Below are 18,764 nucleotides of genomic sequence, written 5' to 3'. Positions count from 1 at the left end.
CAGTGATATCTGTTATGTATGATTGCAAAATGACAATACGAATAAAGAAGTGGACTCCACGCATCAGGCTACTTTGCAGTGTCTAACCGAGTATTGCATGATTGACCTAGGGTCGCGATAGAGAACATAACGATATCTGCACTGCAACTTTGTAAAACTAGTGTGGTCTAGCATATTATCCATACTATATAATATATTTAAAAACTTTATACAGCTACGGTTATTCCACTATAATGACTACGTGTTATAATTAATTATCATTACTGCTGGTACTTCAGCGATAGTTTCAGGTAACAAGTTTCTAATAGCGTACTTTAGGTCAGTTATTTTCTAATATGACCGAAATACAAAATTACAGTGTACTGAACTTCATAAAGAATATTTTTAATAATTTTTTTGTTCAGTGATTTACAGAATTTATTCTTATACCATTCGAATCAGCATTTGATGCTTCACGTGATATGTAGACAAACATTTAACATGTGTACATACGTGCTGTTATTGTACGTACAGTACAGTACATACAGTACAGTACCGTGTGGGGAGTTCACAGTCACCACACCACACTGACCAAGGTACTGTACACTGTACAGTATTGTACATGTGAGCATATTAATTAAGAATATTATTAACCGTAAATAAATTTTTTTTTAGGTGAGTCACATAACGTATGTCGTCATGGACTACTAGAAGAAGAAAGGCTTCTTCCTCTAGTTATTAACGTTTCGATACTTCAAGCGTAGTAGTCCTTGCCTTTGTGCAGCACATTGCATCTGGCATGATCTTGCATGCGGCCTTGTACTATAATCTATTGAAAATTTTTTTTATTTATTCCTTTATTTATTTTTATGTGACAAGGACATTCAGGCTTCAGGGACGGCATTTCGCTAATTTATGTACGCGTACACTGCTGTACTGTACTGCTTCTGGATTATTCTTTCTACCTGAGGTTAAACCCTCAGCCTCAACAAGAAAAAATATCTTTAATTAAACAGGGCCAGGCTTAGCTCATTGGCCGCTAGCTAGTTTAACTGTAAATAAAGATTTTTTATTTTAATGTTTAAATTAATTAATTAATTATTAATAGTCTGAAACGGTTTATAGTTGTTTAGTTCATACTGTCAGGTCTACAGTACTGTACATACAGTACAGTACAGTATCTGGTCAGATGATTTTGTACAATCACAGTACTAAACACTGTACACTGTGTACAGCCTTGACTAACGACTGTACTGTACTGTACAGGGCAGGGCACAGATTGCAGATTTGCACGTTTGCATATTTGCACGTTTGCACGCTTGCAGATTGCAACTCACAGTCAGCACTGGCACTGTCAACAGTTCGCAACTGTTTTACCTTTTTGTGGTAAATGACAAGCAATTTATGCACTTACAAGCACATTCGGTAACCCATTATTTCGTTGATTTTACTTTATTCTTAGTACTTGAATATCTTAGCAAGAAATATGAGTTTTTAATCTTATCATCTTAGCATAAGTACAGTAAGTAAATACACACATTGGTTGTGTCTATCAACACAGTAATTTTTAGCAAGACGAGCACGCTACTTCACTGTATGTAATAAATTAAATTTTTTGTCATATTAATCCCATTAAATGTTTCCATTAATTTCGAATAGTTTTTGAAATCAGATATTGCTGAGACGAAATATTAATGAGCGCGAGTAGCGAACGCCAATTGAAAAGATCAGTCTCGATTGATTCAGATGCTGATGATAATGTTCTATCCTTCTCAGCGCCACAAGTAAATGGTCATCAGGAGACTTCTCCAAAGAATAGTCCGGTCAACAAGCCAAAGCCTACTATGCCGACTTCAGCTAGTTTTCGTTTGGTCCGAAAAAGCTCATCTAAAGACAGCTTAGCTAACTCTACGGTAAGCCATTTAAGTCAACATTGTATTTAATAGTTAGTTTTTTTAAAATCCTCTTAACAGTTCACAAAAAGAATATTACAGTAAGATTCATCGGAAAAGTAGCTCTCCATCATTACAGCTGTAGATCTGTAGTTCTCCGCACAGATGGATTTATAACAATATATCACCGTACTTAATTTGTGTTCTGTATACGAGTATACTGTATATATGTACAGTTACATTATTAAGCAACGACATCATCGGGCTGATTTATTCGAGTACAATCGTTATATCACTTTACATTACATGTTACATCTTTTGATTTTATACGCCTGAGCCACCGTACTGTATACTGCATCTACAATTTCTACCTATCGTTCAGCGTATACACGATTTAACTGAATGATATTTCATTGCATCTATGCTATGTCTAAAAATAATAACGCTACTGTTTCAATTTTATATATGAAACGATGGATAAATCATACGCAGCATATGCAGTTCTTCTCAGTGAAGTTTTTTGTCTTAATTTGTAAGTTACTGTATAGATGACTACGACATATCACGTACTGTACCGTAATGAAGGGACAATACGATAATACATGATACAGTACGATATGCTTTTGTGTACGGTATAAATAACCCCGATATTACGACTACAGGACATTTGAAATTGAAGATTGCGAAAGATGGTAGATAGATATTAATGCCCGATTGCGTCATATTTCGAATTTTATGTTGCAGTAAAATCGCCTTTGTATGAAAATTTTTGAGGCCTTTTAGCCCATGACAATAATAGTGAGAGTTCTCTCCCTTTATGCATTAGCCTTATATAAACGTTGCCACTCGGCCACACTACAGTACTGTACTGTGCAGAGGCCGTGTTTTCAAAGTATAGCGCACTGATTCATGATTGATATAAATATATACAGTACAGTATATATACTGTATAAATATATTATCACACATCGCCAGGGACTACTCGAGAAATAATTGCCTTTCATCACGATGTTGCATTGCAATGATAGATACCACTAATGTGTGCAGAGCACAGAAAACTCCTGTGCTACAGTACGAGTACTGTAATATGGTCTACAGTAGGGTATACGGTATGAATTTGAATATTTTATTGCAGCATGGACCTCTGCACGTTCAACTGTATGCTGGTCCTCCACCTCAGTAAAAAATAAATTAAAAATTTTTTGAACGATGACGTTCAATAAAATAATTTAACAACAGTAAATACCACTACAGCACAGTACCGTCTATGAATGTACAGTACTGTACACTGAAGTGTACAGTGGTAATGGAGAACTCTGAACTCTGAACCGTTTCTTTGTCTTATGCCAGGCCATGCCAGGTCCTCGAAATAATAAAATAAAATATACAGTACTGTACAGTACTGTACATTACAGTAAAATAAATAAAGAAAAAATACTGTACAGTACACTAGAGGAAAATAAATAAAATAGAATTAACTGTAAAAAAATAACAATATTATAATTAATATAATCATACGATTTATGACGCTGGCGCAGTAATGCCCTAGCCTTCTAACGTTGCTCTCTTAAACCAAGTGAGGCGCATGGACGGAATATAAATTGGTATAAAATAATAACATGAACTAACTATTTACAGTATAGCACTACTATTAGTAGTTTTATGACGTACAGTAGAGTGAACCAGGGACCTGAACACCCAACAACAGCTTTACATAGATAAATTTTTTAATTTTATACTGCGCGGTAGCGGCGGTTCACAGTCGGTGGACGATGAAAAGGATGATACAGAGTAGATTATATAGTGAATCTAGTAATGTAGATCCTTACAATGGTATACTTTTATCACATTTGAATTGTTATAGTCAAGCAAGTCTTAATTTAATCTTTCTTTTAAATATCATTATACATGTACTGTACTGTACTGTACAGTACTGCACCTTTACAATAATAATAATTATTATTTATCAGCTGATAATTTCGAATGTTGCAACATGGCTCGTACAGTATGACTTACAGTACAGTAACGGTATCAGTGTGACAATACTGTACAGTACAGTACAGTATGCTGTACAGTACAATATACTGTACTGTACTATACTGTACTGTCACGGAATAAATTATGGGCCAGTATGTTCTAATCGATGAATCGAACTTGAGCTGCCTCGTAAACTAACCCTGCAAAATAAAGTCTACTGCTGTAAACTAGCGATAGCAAACGTAAAAATTAAATTTTCACCATTCATCTTCACTGCGTCAAGTAAATTGAATGCGTAGTGACCACGATAGTACAGACTGTACTATACTATGCTACGACGACCATCTCAAAATAAAGTGTACCTGGATTACCTCACGTAGATGATGAATTACAAAAACCGTTCAAATTTGATCACAATCTGCAAGGCACGGCGTTTGATTGTCATTTGTTATGGGCTCATACATTTGAGAGATGTTCATGAAGCATACAATATACGCTGTCGTATAATATAAATGCAACTCAGTTATAATTAATCAATGACTTTTTTATTTGTAGATTACTACACCTGAAGAATTTGTACGACGTTTTGGTGGCACCAGAGCTATTGAAAAGGTAAGCTTTCTGCTGTGATTTCGTATTTTAATTTAGAATACTTATACTACAGTACTACAGTATACGTATACTTATGTATACCGTAATGTCGTATTACATGCGCGTTTGAATAAATATGTGCAACAAATTTGTACGATATCATGATAGTGACAGTATAATTTAATGTGAAGAATATGCTGCATTAATAAAAAGTATTTATTCTCCCTGTCTACAAAATGTATCTCATCAACTATTGCACTACAGGTGCTAATATCAAATAATGGTATCGCAGCCGTAAAATGCATGACATCCGTTCGTCGGTGGTCCTACGAAATGTTTGGCAACGAAAGGGCCATCAAATTTTGTTCCATGGTAACTCCAGATGATCTTAAGGTATAGGCATGTGTCACCTATTCACAATAGCCTTTCTGTATGTTACTGGTAGTATATTCTAAATATCGATAAATTACACAATATTTTAGAGTTATGAATTCTGTATTGTATAGTTAACTCGTTTGCCGTTCTTTGATTAATTAATTAAATACTCTCGCTGTTGTCTAACAACTAGTACCATACTATCTGGCAATAAGGTCATACTGTAATCATGTCGATCGAATAATTAATTTTCGTGATATTGTGCTGGATCTCGGCCATCGGCAAGTTGCCATTCCGAAATTGAGTGGGATATTATTTGATTGTTATTGAAGATATTTATATACCAATAAGTTTACCAGATAGTTACATAAGTTGCGCCCTAGTTATAATTAATCGTCTTGGAATCTACTACGTAATGTCTGTTGATGGGCTATCAACAGAGTACAAAATTTTGTAAACTTTTATTAACTATCTGACCATTACAACGCATTCATCTTACCGATATTTTTATATCAGCTCGATTTGATCTGTGTAATAATTCAGTGGATTAAGGCAGTTATATTACATTCTTACGATAAGGCTAATGCTGAATATATCAAAATGGCCGATCATTACGTCATGGTACCTGGAGGAACTAATAATCACAATTACGCTAATGTTGATCTGATTGTAGAAATTGCCAAGAGGACCAAGTCTCAAGTAAGATCTAAATTAAAATACTATATGCAGTATAAAAGATACGCACTGCTTAAAATTGTATTAAGTTCTGTACTGACGAAAGTAGCAATAAAAGAAATGGACACCCAAAATTTTTTAACCGTAATTCTTAATTACAGCATTTATGTTATGTAGTGTAAGTAATATTGAATCCTTTTGATAATCCAGGCCGTTTGGGCAGGATGGGGACACGCTTCTGAAAATCCTAGATTGCCTGAATTATTACATAAGAACGATATAGCTTTTATAGGTAACGTATTAAGTATCAGGCAATAGAGATGGGAAACTGTACAGGTTATGCTGTATTCGTATTTAGCATTAATGTAGTTATGATAAAAAGATCGTATAATGAATGCAAAACCTTTGTAGGACCACCCGAACATGCTATGTGGGCACTCGGAGATAAGATCGCATCGTCGATTGTTGCCCAAACTGCCGGAGTGCCTACAATGCCATGGAGTGGCTCAGGTACAGTAATACGCTACACAGTATCAATGATCCATGGCTGTTTTTACACGAAAATAATATTCTGTAATCAAATTTAGAGCTCAAAATTGATTGGGTAGAAGAAGATGTCGCAAAAGGAAAAGTAGCGGAAGTTACAGATGAAGTATATAAGAAGGGTTGCGTTACTACGGTGGATGAAGGTGTTAATTCTGCCAACAAGATAGGCTATCCTGTAATGATTAAAGCATCTGAAGGCGGGGGTGGTAAAGGTATCCGAAAAGTGGAAAGCGAGAAAGATTTTCCGACACTTTTCAGACAGGTTTGTGCTAATCCACATATATAATAAATGAAGTGCTATACTCGTAATTTGTCCTGAACGGTGCCAAATTTTTTAAACTAATTGCATCTAGGTTCAATCTGAGGTTCCTGGTTCGCCAATTTTTATTATGAAGCTGGCTAAATGGTAGGATTGCAGACTGTAACATATAAAAAATAAATCTGTCTTTTACATATAAGTTTTTGATATTAATTACAACAGCGCTCGTCATTTGGAAGTGCAAATCTTAGCTGATCAATATGGTCAGGCTATCTCTTTGTATGGTCGTGATTGTTCGGTTCAAAGGCGACATCAGAAAATTATCGAAGAAGCACCAGCGGCTATTGCCCTTCCTGAAGTCTTTAGACAAATGGAAAAGGTACTTTGATAACTGCACATACGTTACATCGTATAAAGATTTACTACAATGCTAAATAGTTCTTTCTGATTCACCGTCAACATAGGCCGCTGTAACCTTAGCAAGAATGGTACGGTATGTAAGTGCGGGAACTGTTGAGTATTTATACACCGAAGAAGATGGATTTTATTTTTTGGAACTGAACCCTCGTTTACAGGTATTATGATTGTTAAGGAGCAATAGGAAATTATTTAATTCATGGGAAAATACGTATGTGCATTTTGTATATGAATAGGTAGAACATCCATGCACAGAAATGGTAACAGATATAAATTTACCAGCTGCCCAGTTACAAATCGCTATGGGTATACCATTACATCGAATTAGTAGCATAAGGAATTTTTACGGAGAAAATCCTTTAGAAGATACCCCTATTGATTTTTCAAAGTAAACCTTTATTGCAAAGATTTCAGTTGGATGTATTTATTGTTATAGGAATGCACCATTGCACCACTAGTTTATTTAACTTTGCCGTTATCATTTACTTAACAGCATCGATAAGCGACTTCCTCCGAAAGGGCATGTCATTGCCGCACGTATCACAGCGGAAAATCCAGATGAGGTATAAATATCATCTATTATATTTATAGTCGCGTGATTAGATTATTATCTTGGCTTACAGATATACGCAATTTGATGCTTTAAATGTAAAATCTTAGAATTTCAAGCCTAGTGGGGGAATGATTCACGAGTTAAATTTCCGGAGTAGTAATAATGTGTGGGGTTACTTTAGTGTCATTGCGTCAGGATCGATCCATGAATTTGCGGACTCCCAATTCGGCCACTGCTTCGCCTGGGGTGAAAATAGAGAAGATGCAAGAAGGTATGTATCTATAGCTCTATCAATAGAAATAATGTACGGTGCCTTTTTTGCGGGCGTTTTCATATACGTTCGGGTACACTAGTCATCATATAAAATTATTAGTTATATGGTTGAACATACTTTATTACTACTTAAATCTGTAAACTGATGAAACAGGAACATGGTTGTTGCTCTCCAGAAACTTTCAATTCGTGCGGACTTTAGAACTACAGTCGAGTACTTAATTAAATTGATGGAAACTGATGACTTTTGTAATAACGAAATTAGTACTAGCTGGTTAGATGCGCTTATATCCAAGAAAGTGAAGGTTAGTCACATTCGAAATGCTATTAAATATCGCATTATGAAATTTTACATACTATTCAGGCGGAAAAACCCGACATTATGCTGGCCGTTATTACTGGAGCTCTTCATGTTGCTAGCAATGATATTCAGAAGCGATACTCCACCTACGGAGCATCTTTAGAAAGGTTCAATATAATTTTTGTTTTCTCCTGGGATGTAGTTTATATTCACTAAGATATGAATATTGTCAGATTAAGGATTAATTTTCTATTGCAGAGGGCAGGTCTTGCCCGTCAACCTGCTGACTAATACAGTTAATGTCGAACTCATTCACGATCATATCAAATACGAACTGCAGGTAAAGTATCTCCATTACTATGATTTATGAAAGCTTCCTATATTATTGCTAATCTATAAAATTATTACCTGAAAGGTTACGCGATTAGGCTTGTCACTCTATGCTGTCGTTATGAATAGCTCATATATTGAAGTCGAAGTGCATCGGTATGCTGTTGATAATTTTATTATTATAGTAATACAAGCTTACTATTAGATAAATTAGTGTTATTTACGTAAATTTTCTGCAATGCACAGATTGAGTGATAGTGGGCTGTTGATATCATTAAGAGGCAATAGTTACACGACATATATAACAGAAGAAGTCGATAAGTATATAGAAATGTCAATATAATTGATATTGTGTCATCATTTCGCTATTTAGAAATTTTTTAACTGACATTTGTGCGAATTACAGATACCGTGTTGTGATTGGCGGTAAAACTTGTATTTTCGAAAAAGAGAGTGATCCAACCATCCTACGGTGGGTTAATTGGCTAACATTGTATCGTAATGAATCGCCAATATTAGGCTTACTTATGTACTAAATAATTATATTATCCAAATATGTAGGTCCCCATCTGCAGGAAAGTTGGTACAGTTCTTAGTTGAAGACGGTGGCGCAATTAACCCAACTATTCCTTATGCTGAAATTGAGGCAAGACTTACTCATTACATCCAATCCTTGCTAGTGTTTACTCTTAGTTCGATTAAATATAAATCTACCACGCCTCTAGTATTACTAACATCGAGAAACAATTTAGGTAATGAAAATGATAATGTCCTTAATCTCTACAGAATCTGGAAAGTAAGTACATCGACTGTTCTAATATTAATTTTTCCCGAAATATTATCTTTCATTATTACGCTATATTGACTAAGAAATTTTTTAAAGAATTCATTATGTTAAACGACCTGGCGCCATTCTTGAACCAGCGAGTGTTTTAGCAACACTAGAACTTGACGATCCAAACCTTGTTAAAAAGGTGTATATTCCCTTAGATTATTTGTACGAATGATGATTTGTTTTCACCTACGGATAGATTCTAAATTGCTACTCTAAAATTTCATTAGGCGCAACTTTTTACCGGAAAGTTTACAAATGAGCAATATTCAAGACTAGAAGGGGCCCAAGTTCATCAAGTAAGGCTATTAATTTTAAACGAAATTTCGTGTTAGTAATACTTAAAATTTCAATATTTGCCTAACTATTTCTAGATATTCAAGGCATCACTGGAATTATTATTAAACTTGATGGATGGCTATTGTATACCTAAATCACATTTCATTAAGAAGGTACAGGTTATCAATTTCTGATTATATCGAAATCATTTTATTCCTACTTATTGATAAAATTAAATTTCGCTTTTGTCTATTGTAAAGCTTGAAAAAAATATTGAAACATTAGTCTCTTGCCTCAGAGACCCGGCTCTTCCACTACTTGAACTAAAGGTACCAAGTATCATGTTTTTGAATTGGTAAAAAGTTTTACTAACAGCGTTTCGGAATCTAATCGATATATAGGAGATCATGCATACGATGTCTGGTCGCATACCTGCTTCCATTGAAAACGCTATAAATAAGGAGCTTGCTATTTATTCTAGTAATATCACATCTGTATTATGTCAGTTTCCAAGCCAGCAGGTACAATAGCTGTATTAATTTGCTGATATTTCTATCCGTTTGTTTTCTAGTATCATCAAACCTTTATTATATAGTGATAATGAAAACTTTTCATTGCAGATTGCAAACATAATTGACGCACATGCAAGTACGCTCACAAAAAGAGTAGATCGAGACTCTTTCTTTTTAAATACACAAACAATACTGCAGCTTGTGAGAAGGTAATTTTAATTATATTAGATTAGTAGGAATACATGGAATCTAAATTATACAATTTTTCCAAAGGTACCGAAATGGTACTAGAGGGCACATGAAATCGGTTGTCATATCTATGCTTAAGAAATATATTGAAGTAGAAACTATTTTTAATCAAGGTATGTTATTGATATGGGAGGCTTTAGCTTGTTTCGATATAAGTTAAACTATTAATAATTTAAAAATAGGCAATTACGATAAATGTGTGGCTGCATTACGCGAAAAATACAGCGATAATCTATCTCTAGTTGTCACCAGCATTCTTTCACACTCACAAGTTGCCATGAAAAATACCGCCGCTGTGATGCTAATAGTAACTATATGATTGATACTTAAAATTATGTGATTAATCATATATTCTTATTACCCGTTGATAAGTTATATCTAATGCTGTTCCTTAGGATCATATTTCCTCTAATGAAACTGGTTTGACTGATGAACTTATTGCAGTATTATCGGAACTGACCAAACTTAACAATCAAGAAAATGCTAAAGTGGCTTTGAGAGCAAGACAGGTTTGTTCATAGTACTACCTTTTAAATAATTACCCGATTTCTAATAATGGGATGAGTTGGTGTGGTATTAAATAGTTTTCCTTTTAGGTACTAATTGCTGCTCATCAGCCCTCGTATCAATTACGACGTAACCAAGTAGAATCGATTTTTCTTTCCGCCATTGACATGCATGGGCATCAGTTTTGCCCTGATAATCTGCAAGTATGGTTTTAATTCATATATAAGTTTCTGAGTAACTTCAGTTTTGATTTAAATAATTGAAAATCTCTCCTTAGAAACTTATAGTATCGGAAACGTCAATATTTGATGTTCTACCGAGTTTCTTTTACCATGATAACAATATAGTAAAAATGGCTGCTCTTGAGGTATGTTAGGCAGTAGTACATGTTTATTTTACATGATTCATAGTATTTCTTAATTTAGTTGGTAGATGTAGTGTAAAGTTGATAGTTTGTCAGTATCGGAATCAAAATCCAGATACGATTGGTATTAATAGCGTAATCCTTTAGGTATATGTAAGACGATCGTACCAAGCCTATGAATTGAAAAGCTTAAAGCATGAAAAAGTACTCTACAATGAATTATATTTCTAGCTATTTATTATCATTGTTACTGACGAAGCATTAACCTATACTTTATAATATCGTCGTATTAGCTCAGTGGTAATAAATGGTTGGTAGAATTTCGATTTCTTCTTCCGTCCAGCCACCCACATCGGGTTTCGATGAATATAAAGAGAACGAAGCAGTTGACAAGACCAATAACGAGGGTAATTACTTGGACTTTATTGTACTTACCCTAATTTTTTGTTGTATTAACGCTTACGGTACTAATTTGGACATCAGGTAGCTAGCCTGAGTGAAGACTTGTCTAGTTATGCAGCCAAAGACGATTCTCTACCGCCTTGTGAAAGAATTGGTGCTATGACCGCAGTCGAAGACTTGAAGGATCTAGAGGAGTACGTATTGCATCATATTTAAATTAATATCACTTGCTACAGATAATGATCTTCTCTGATCTTTTCAGGAATTTTGCTGCAATAATTCGTCGTTTTCGCATCGATCCCGTCAGTCCTATGCGATCTGAAGCTAGGAAAGGATTAGAACCTTTGTGGGAAAATCAAACTTCTGTAACTTTACTTAACATTATTCCATAATATATACATAGCAACGTATGTACGCGTATCTATTAATATCCAGCCTATGTGACCAAATCATAACTATATCTTTAAGCATCTCTACTCTGACGAGCCGATCCACATAATTAATGTTGCTATCCTGAAGATTGATGCATATAAGGACGATGCTTTGGCTACTATGTTAGAAAAATTTGTACATGCAAAGGTCTGTTTCTGTAAAAAAATTTAAACTTTTATTTGATATGATGTAGTCAACTGAATTGATACCTCTAATTTCTTAGAAAAGTGAACTTATCGAATATGGAATACGTCGAATTACTATTCTTATTATTGAAGAGGTTGACGAAAACATCAGATTATAATGAAATCGTGCTTTGACAAATCAATAATTTAATATAAGAGATCTATTTTATAGGGTGGATTTCCAAAGTATTTCACGTATCGCGCCAATACAATTGTAAGATCTTTATTGACATGTTCTTTTACTTTTATTCGCATAAATAAGAATATATGTTGCCTATTCATTCTATTTTCAGTTTCAAGAAGATACAATCTACCGCCACCTAGAACCAGCCTTAGCTTTTCAACTCGAAATTAGTCGAATGCAAGCTTTTGATATAGCATATATAACAACAGATAATCCTCGCATGCATGTCTATTTTGGTAAAGGGAGAAAGGTTCATTCAAACTTAAAGATTTCAGTGTATATAACACTTTACTAAAATTTTCTAAAGGACTGTTTGTAATATCTCAAATTAAGTCGGCAAATGAATCTGTTACCGATCGTCGATTTTTTATCCGGATGATCATTAGACATTCCGATTTTGTAACAAAGGTATTACCAAACAATTTTATTACTCTATATTACGTATAGTCTTAACTGTTACAGACGTTGAAACCATATTGTTTCAAAATTCAGGATGCATCTTACGAATACTTAGAAAAAGAAGGAGAAAGATACTTGCTGGAAGCTTTAGATACCTTGGAAGTACTTGTAATATCCCCAGAGGCAAGTCAACTATACATCCTTAATTAAAAAATTGACTTGTAATTTCTTAATTCCTGAAACTTTCGTTTTCATTACAGTATAGAGGCACTGATTGCAATCATATATTCCTTAATTTTGTGCCTACTGTCATTATGGATCCAACGAAAGTAAGGCGACGAATATATCGCAATATAATAAGTATTTGTGTTGATAGATTCGTTACGAAGTATGTGTTCTGTAATACAGATCGAAGAAAATGTTCGCCGCATGGTCCTTAGATACGGCAAAAGATTATTAAGTCTCAGAGTCTTACAAGCCGAAATCAAAATGACGATAAGGTTATACATGCGTTCTAGAGTTAAAAACCTGTATGAAACGTAACCCACTTAAACTTATCGATTTACTTTATTAGATCTTCACCAGATGCGGATCAAATTGGGCTCCGATTAGTACTTAACAGTGAATCCGGATATTTCCTCAGTACATATTTATATCGGGAATATACTGATAACAGAACAGGAAGAGTAAGTTTGAAGTTGAACCATTGCAAAGCTGAAGCAGAGATTATTTTATGTGTTTACCTGCTTAATTACCGTATACTTTAATGGTAGGTAACATTTCAATCCTATGGAAAAGTCCAAGGACCAATGCATGGTCTATCTATAAGTGTCCCTTACATGACGAAGGATCACTTACAGGTATTATTCTAGTTGTGTCGGAATGTTTAGTACGGATTACAAAAAATGTTTCAACATCCTTTAATCTCATAATATTTCAATGCAATTAGTCTAAACGCTATCAGGCTCAGCAGTACGGTACTACGTATGTTTATGACTTTCCGGAGCTGTTTAAACAGGTATGAAACTGATATTGATTTATTCATATACACCGACGCATAACATAGAAAAAGTCATGTTAAAGGTATTTTAATACTAGGCTGTCTCGTACGCATGGGATGAGTATGCAAGAATGAATTCAGATGTTACTAAGCCAGATGTCTTGGTATTCATTTTTAACTTCGTCTTGTGCTCTTTGTTGTTGCTACCGTTTCATTTACTATCTAGAAATAGACTAACCAAACGGCCTTGTTTTAGATATCTTGTGAAGAACTAGTTTTAGATGATCAAGGTCAACTTATCGTCCTACAAAGACTTCCTGGAGAGAATCAGGTTCATAGAAGACTGCATCGCAGTTATAATTCAATTCTGTACGAAAAATTTATTTTATAACTTCTTTAGATTGGCATGATAGCCTGGAAAATTAAACTTTTTGCACCTGAATGTCCTGAAGGCAGAGAGGTATTATTATATTTCAAATCAAATGTAAGGATACGCAAATAGCTTTACATGGCTGTAATTATTATTTATAGATCATTTTAATTGCTAATGATATCACCCTTAATATTGGATCATTCGGTCTATTAGAAGATGAAGTGTTCATGGTAAGAGATCATTATATTTATGCAATATAACTGATATAAAGATTAGGCTTAATTCGACCATAATTTAAATTATTTAGAAAGCTTCAGAACTTGCCAGACGTTTGGGTATACCGCGTATTTATATATCTGTTAACAGTGGAGCTAGAATTGGATTAGCTGAAGAAGTTAAAAGTTTGTTTAAGATTGCTTGGGAGAATCAAAACTATCCGGAACGGGTAAACATGAGAATTCGTATAACAATGAAATGATCTACATTTATTTTTTATGGTAGTAAGATTTCAAACATGTCTTATTAGGGCTTCAAATATTTGTACTTAACACCTGCAGATTTTGCCAAGGTAATAATGAATATTTTCATGCATATATTTTTAAATCCTTTCTATTATAAGTCTTATTCCTGCTATACAATCACTTTATAGTTTAGCAAGGCTAAATCGGTTAAAGCTGATCTGATTGAAGATGAAGGCGAATCGCGCTATAAAATAACGGACATTATAGGTACTATTTCAAAAAATTCCCCTCTAGCCGTTCAGTACACGTAATCATCAACTTACCGATCTGATTCGGTGCCATTTATTTCTTCTTCCTATGCTCTAAATTGAAATGAAGGAATGAAAGATGGCTTAGGTGTCGAAAATCTTAGCGGTTCTGGAATGATCGCCGGCGAAACTTCTCAGGCGTACAAAGATATCGTCACTATCAGCTTGGTAAAATAATAAATCACGTGTTATTATTTATTCTAGAAACTGCTGCTTATCTAATTTTATATCGTAAAAAGTTAACTTACAGCTGTTATTTATATCAGGGATTTGCCTGAGTCAGTGCCGTAAAGATATTTGATTAAGCCTGTTTATTTGTATTTCTTTTTATGTACTGTAGGTTACTTGTCGTTCAGTTGGTATTGGTGCATACCTTATAAGGCTTGGCCAAAGAGTTATCCAAGCTGAGAATACTAGTATCATCTTAACGGGAGCTCAGGCATTAAATAAGGTTCATTAATTATAATTATTAATAGTTGGCAATGATTGATCTGATTAATTAAAATAAACTTGAAAAAGGAAACTAAAAACTGATATTTGCAGGTCCTAGGCCGGCAAGTTTATACATCTAATGCTCAACTCGGCGGGGTTCAAATTATGTATCACAATGGTAACCCTGAATTGAAGTTTAAGTTCGTGAACTAGATATCTCAGCGTTAACTTGCTTGCTCCAATGATTGTTATTAATTACAGGTGTTTCGCATCTGACTGTACACGATGATTTTGAGGGAATCTATAGCATTGTTAAATGGCTTTCATTCGTTGCAAAGGTTAATCATACTCATCATGTTACACAGCTAATAGTTAGAGACTTCTTGTGTAGTCATACAAATAATATTAATTTTGGGATAATATCTAGGATAATAAGTCTATTGCTAGACCACTAAAGTCTAGGGATGCAGTTGATAGAGAAATTGGATATGTTCCTAGTAAAAGTTCATTTGATGCACGTTGGATGTTATCTGGAAAGGCAAATAATGGTCAGGTTAAATTGTAGTCGTATTTGTTTATGACTGAAACCTAACTTTGTTTAGCTTATCGATAATTGCTAGATGGTCAGTGGGTTAGTGGATTTTTCGATAAAGATTCCTTTATCGAAATTCAGCGTCCATGGGCTCAAACGGTTATAGCTGGACGTGCCAGGTAATTGGAGAATACTATTATTCAACTACTGTAAATTTAAATAATGCACAGCGCGTTATATCATGTTTATGACGCATTTTTTTGTTTATGTCTCCATTATGGGCTCAGTTATTAAATGAGTAATCTTAATAAATGGACATAAAACCTGTTGATTGTGACGCTTTTATTTTGTTATCTATTTATGCTTGAACTATCATTATTAGATTGGGAGGTATCCCTGTGGGTGTTATTACTGCGGAAACGCGAGCTGTTGTAGCTGAAATTCCTGCTGATCCGGCAAATACAGAATCTGAAGCAGTGGTAAGTGTTTATTACATTGGATCAATTACCAGTTCAAAATTCTGTAGAAATTCATTTTATCCACGTTGATAGTAAATCGTATTTCTAATAATAAAAACTTAGATCTTGAGCCAGGCTGGTCAGGTATGGTACCCAGACTCATCGTATAAGACGGCACAGGCGATTAATGATTTTGGACGAGAAGGGCTACCGTTAATGATTTTTGCCAACTGGAGAGGATTTTCTGGTGGACAAAGAGGTCCATGCTCCTACTTATAACCTTAAAATTGATGTTTCAATTAAAACTCTGCTCACAAATATAATTTTGCTTATGACGAGCATAAACTTTGGGACTTTAATTTTTATTAGATATGTTTGATGAAATATTGAAGTTTGGTTCATACATTGTCGATGCTCTCAGAGAATATAAACAACCAATTTTGATTTATATCCCTCCATGTGGTGAGCTTCGAGGAGGTGCTTGGGTAGTGTTAGATCCTACTATTAATCCTAATTACATGGAAATGTATGCTGACAAAGAAAGCAGGTCTGTCTAATCATACAACTATGCATATTATTTCATGGAAATGTTACCATGATTTTAATAATTTTATCGTTCTTAACTAATTAGGGGAGGGGTCTTAGAGCCAGAAGGCACTGTTGCTATCAAATTTAAGAAAAAGGACATCATTAAAACAATGAACAGATTAGATGCGAATTATGCCTCGTTATCTACTGCATGCCTTAACAAAGGTTTGCTAATTTTAGTTATTATATTTATGCAGTTTGTAACTTAATACTTGTAATTTATGGTCCTAACGTGGATACATTTATAAATAAGCCTAACCATGCATCGTTTTGAATTCAGATTTAAAAGCTGAAGAGAGAAAGAAATTGGAAAATGAAAAGCTAGAACGTGAGAACTTTCTAGCCCCGATGTACCACGAGGTTAGACTTTGTCTATCTTTTGGGCATTCTTTAAATACAAATGTTGCAAAATCCAGGTGCTTGGAAAATGACTATTTATTACTATAGGCTGCCGTAATGTTTGCAGACTTGCATGATACTGCTGGTAGAATGCGTGAAAAGGGAGTTATTCGGGTATATCTTTTTAACCTTAACAGCTTGATTTTTGTTAGAACTTAATTATGGATGACATCTACAATTTTCAGTGATAACTTCCTCTATTGGTATCAATGTAGGAGATATTAGACTGGAAGACAAGCCGAAGATATTTCTATTGGCGGTTGAAGCGATTACTGGCCGAACACGAAATAAAACAACTGATCAGCGCGGCTAACCCGTAAAATTTTAAAAATAGTCATATTTAACAACAAATATCTTCGTTATTGAAAGTGTATGCAAATTACTAAACTAGGCCAGCATCATTAATATATTTGCCACTTTTTATGCCTTCTAAAGTACGATAGCTGTAGAACACCAATCTATGATGATACAGTCTTGGTTTAAGGAAAATAATCCAGCACCTGAGGTAAGTTTGTTAGCATAAATTTTATAGTTTAAGTTATAGTAATCACAAAATATACAGATTTTGCTAAAATAGTTCTAACAAAATTAATTTTTAGGATCGAAAGTGGAATGATAACGAAGCAGTTTACCAATGGGTTCAAGAACAATTGAAAGCAGAGGAATCAAAATCTATAATCCATAAGAACTTGAGGTCTTTACGGTGTGAATTTGCGGCGCGTACAATAAAGGAGTAAGTTAACTTTTATGCAAACGTAGAAAAAAATATGTACTTACCAGATCAGAATACCTGCTTTTTCGTACCTTATCACGTTTCTGACTGTACTATTCCAATTTTTTAGCTTGACTTACAGTAACGGTGAAGCAATAAATGATATATTAGCTGACTCTATCAATAAAATGGACCCAGCTCAAAGGCAAGCTCTTCTTAATAAGGTCACAGCACTAAAGAAGGATAAAGGCTTGAAATAATAAAATCCTATAGGCTTACTGAATTAAAACACTACTGTTACTAACTTTTTAAGCAAAGAATTGCATAATCAAACCTGCCTTATGTCTGTAGCTACGTATGCTTTGATTATATAATTTTATATGGAAATTTATTTTTAAACAACAAATTTCTCTAATCTAATGTGGTTAATGTCTCAGTACAATTCTATGATGTTCTATTAAATCGAAAATTTTAAATAATGATGCATTGGCTGCTGCGAACTACAGTATCCGTGATAAAGTCATATTATTTGAAACTGTCAGTGCAAACTAAGATTGAGAGGTACTGAATTTCCCTGCATTTCATTGCTGGCTATGGCTAGTTGAAATCTACGCTAAAGTACGAGTATGCTACCTTTGATTATATCTTAAAAATTATTAGCGCTTTTACTACACGTATTAGATTATAGAAATAGCAATTTATTTTAGAAAAAATTTCAATACATGCCGGTCTGATAGCTAGTTTATAATGACGTAAGACTAATTACAGTTATGGCATTTTGAATTGCTACATGGCATACCACAGAAATGAAATTGGTTCAACTCAAAAAGATATCACCGTTGCAATAAGAAATAAAATCGCTGTTAATTAAAGGCATAGCCTGATACCAATTTTTAAATTTTTTCAAATAGTAGAGATAAAGGTTACAACATACCGAAATTGATATGTGTTACTATGCTCGTAACGTTAATAATGCGACCAGCTTAAA

General features: G+C 34.2%; 1 protein-coding gene across 1 annotated transcript; it reads left to right on the top strand.

The window, feature by feature from the left end:
* Window positions 1–4,403: 4,403 nt before the first annotated feature.
* Window positions 4,404–17,384, top strand: TRIADDRAFT_22916 (uncharacterized protein; the record flags this gene model as incomplete). Its single annotated transcript, XM_002111017.1, has 66 exons — window positions 4,404–4,460; window positions 4,704–4,832; window positions 5,394–5,513; window positions 5,700–5,781; window positions 5,901–6,004; window positions 6,079–6,297; window positions 6,389–6,441; window positions 6,517–6,673; window positions 6,759–6,869; window positions 6,948–7,099; window positions 7,205–7,274; window positions 7,372–7,535; window positions 7,692–7,842; window positions 7,902–8,005; window positions 8,097–8,178; window positions 8,254–8,324; window positions 8,415–8,489; window positions 8,575–8,640; window positions 8,730–8,847; window positions 8,921–8,964; window positions 9,052–9,142; window positions 9,231–9,299; window positions 9,375–9,452; window positions 9,540–9,608; window positions 9,681–9,800; window positions 9,900–10,000; window positions 10,065–10,153; window positions 10,223–10,347; window positions 10,436–10,549; window positions 10,637–10,750; window positions 10,825–10,914; window positions 11,059–11,115; window positions 11,205–11,296; window positions 11,403–11,481; window positions 11,550–11,678; window positions 11,782–11,892; window positions 11,969–12,025; window positions 12,103–12,144; window positions 12,224–12,364; window positions 12,448–12,522; window positions 12,607–12,700; window positions 12,781–12,842; window positions 12,922–13,024; window positions 13,099–13,199; window positions 13,287–13,373; window positions 13,463–13,531; window positions 13,612–13,677; window positions 13,770–13,844; window positions 13,914–13,973; window positions 14,045–14,116; window positions 14,194–14,331; window positions 14,413–14,454; window positions 14,536–14,614; window positions 14,726–14,823; window positions 14,996–15,106; window positions 15,199–15,265; window positions 15,349–15,425; window positions 15,524–15,635; window positions 15,708–15,798; window positions 16,002–16,098; window positions 16,201–16,336; window positions 16,447–16,624; window positions 16,709–16,830; window positions 16,946–17,025; window positions 17,113–17,178; window positions 17,280–17,384. Coding segments are annotated over 66 exons (6,360 nt in total), but the record flags the coding sequence as incomplete, so codon positions are not given.
* Between the last annotated feature and the right edge of the window lie 1,380 nt (window positions 17,385–18,764).

The sequence above is a fragment of the Trichoplax adhaerens genome, genomic scaffold, assembly GCF_000150275.1.
Source record: "Trichoplax adhaerens TRIADscaffold_3 genomic scaffold, whole genome shotgun sequence".
In the NCBI taxonomy this organism is placed as follows: domain Eukaryota; kingdom Metazoa; phylum Placozoa; class Uniplacotomia; order Trichoplacea; family Trichoplacidae; genus Trichoplax; species Trichoplax adhaerens.
Note: the sequence above shows the minus strand (reverse complement) of the source record. Positions and strands in the feature narration are given on the sequence as shown.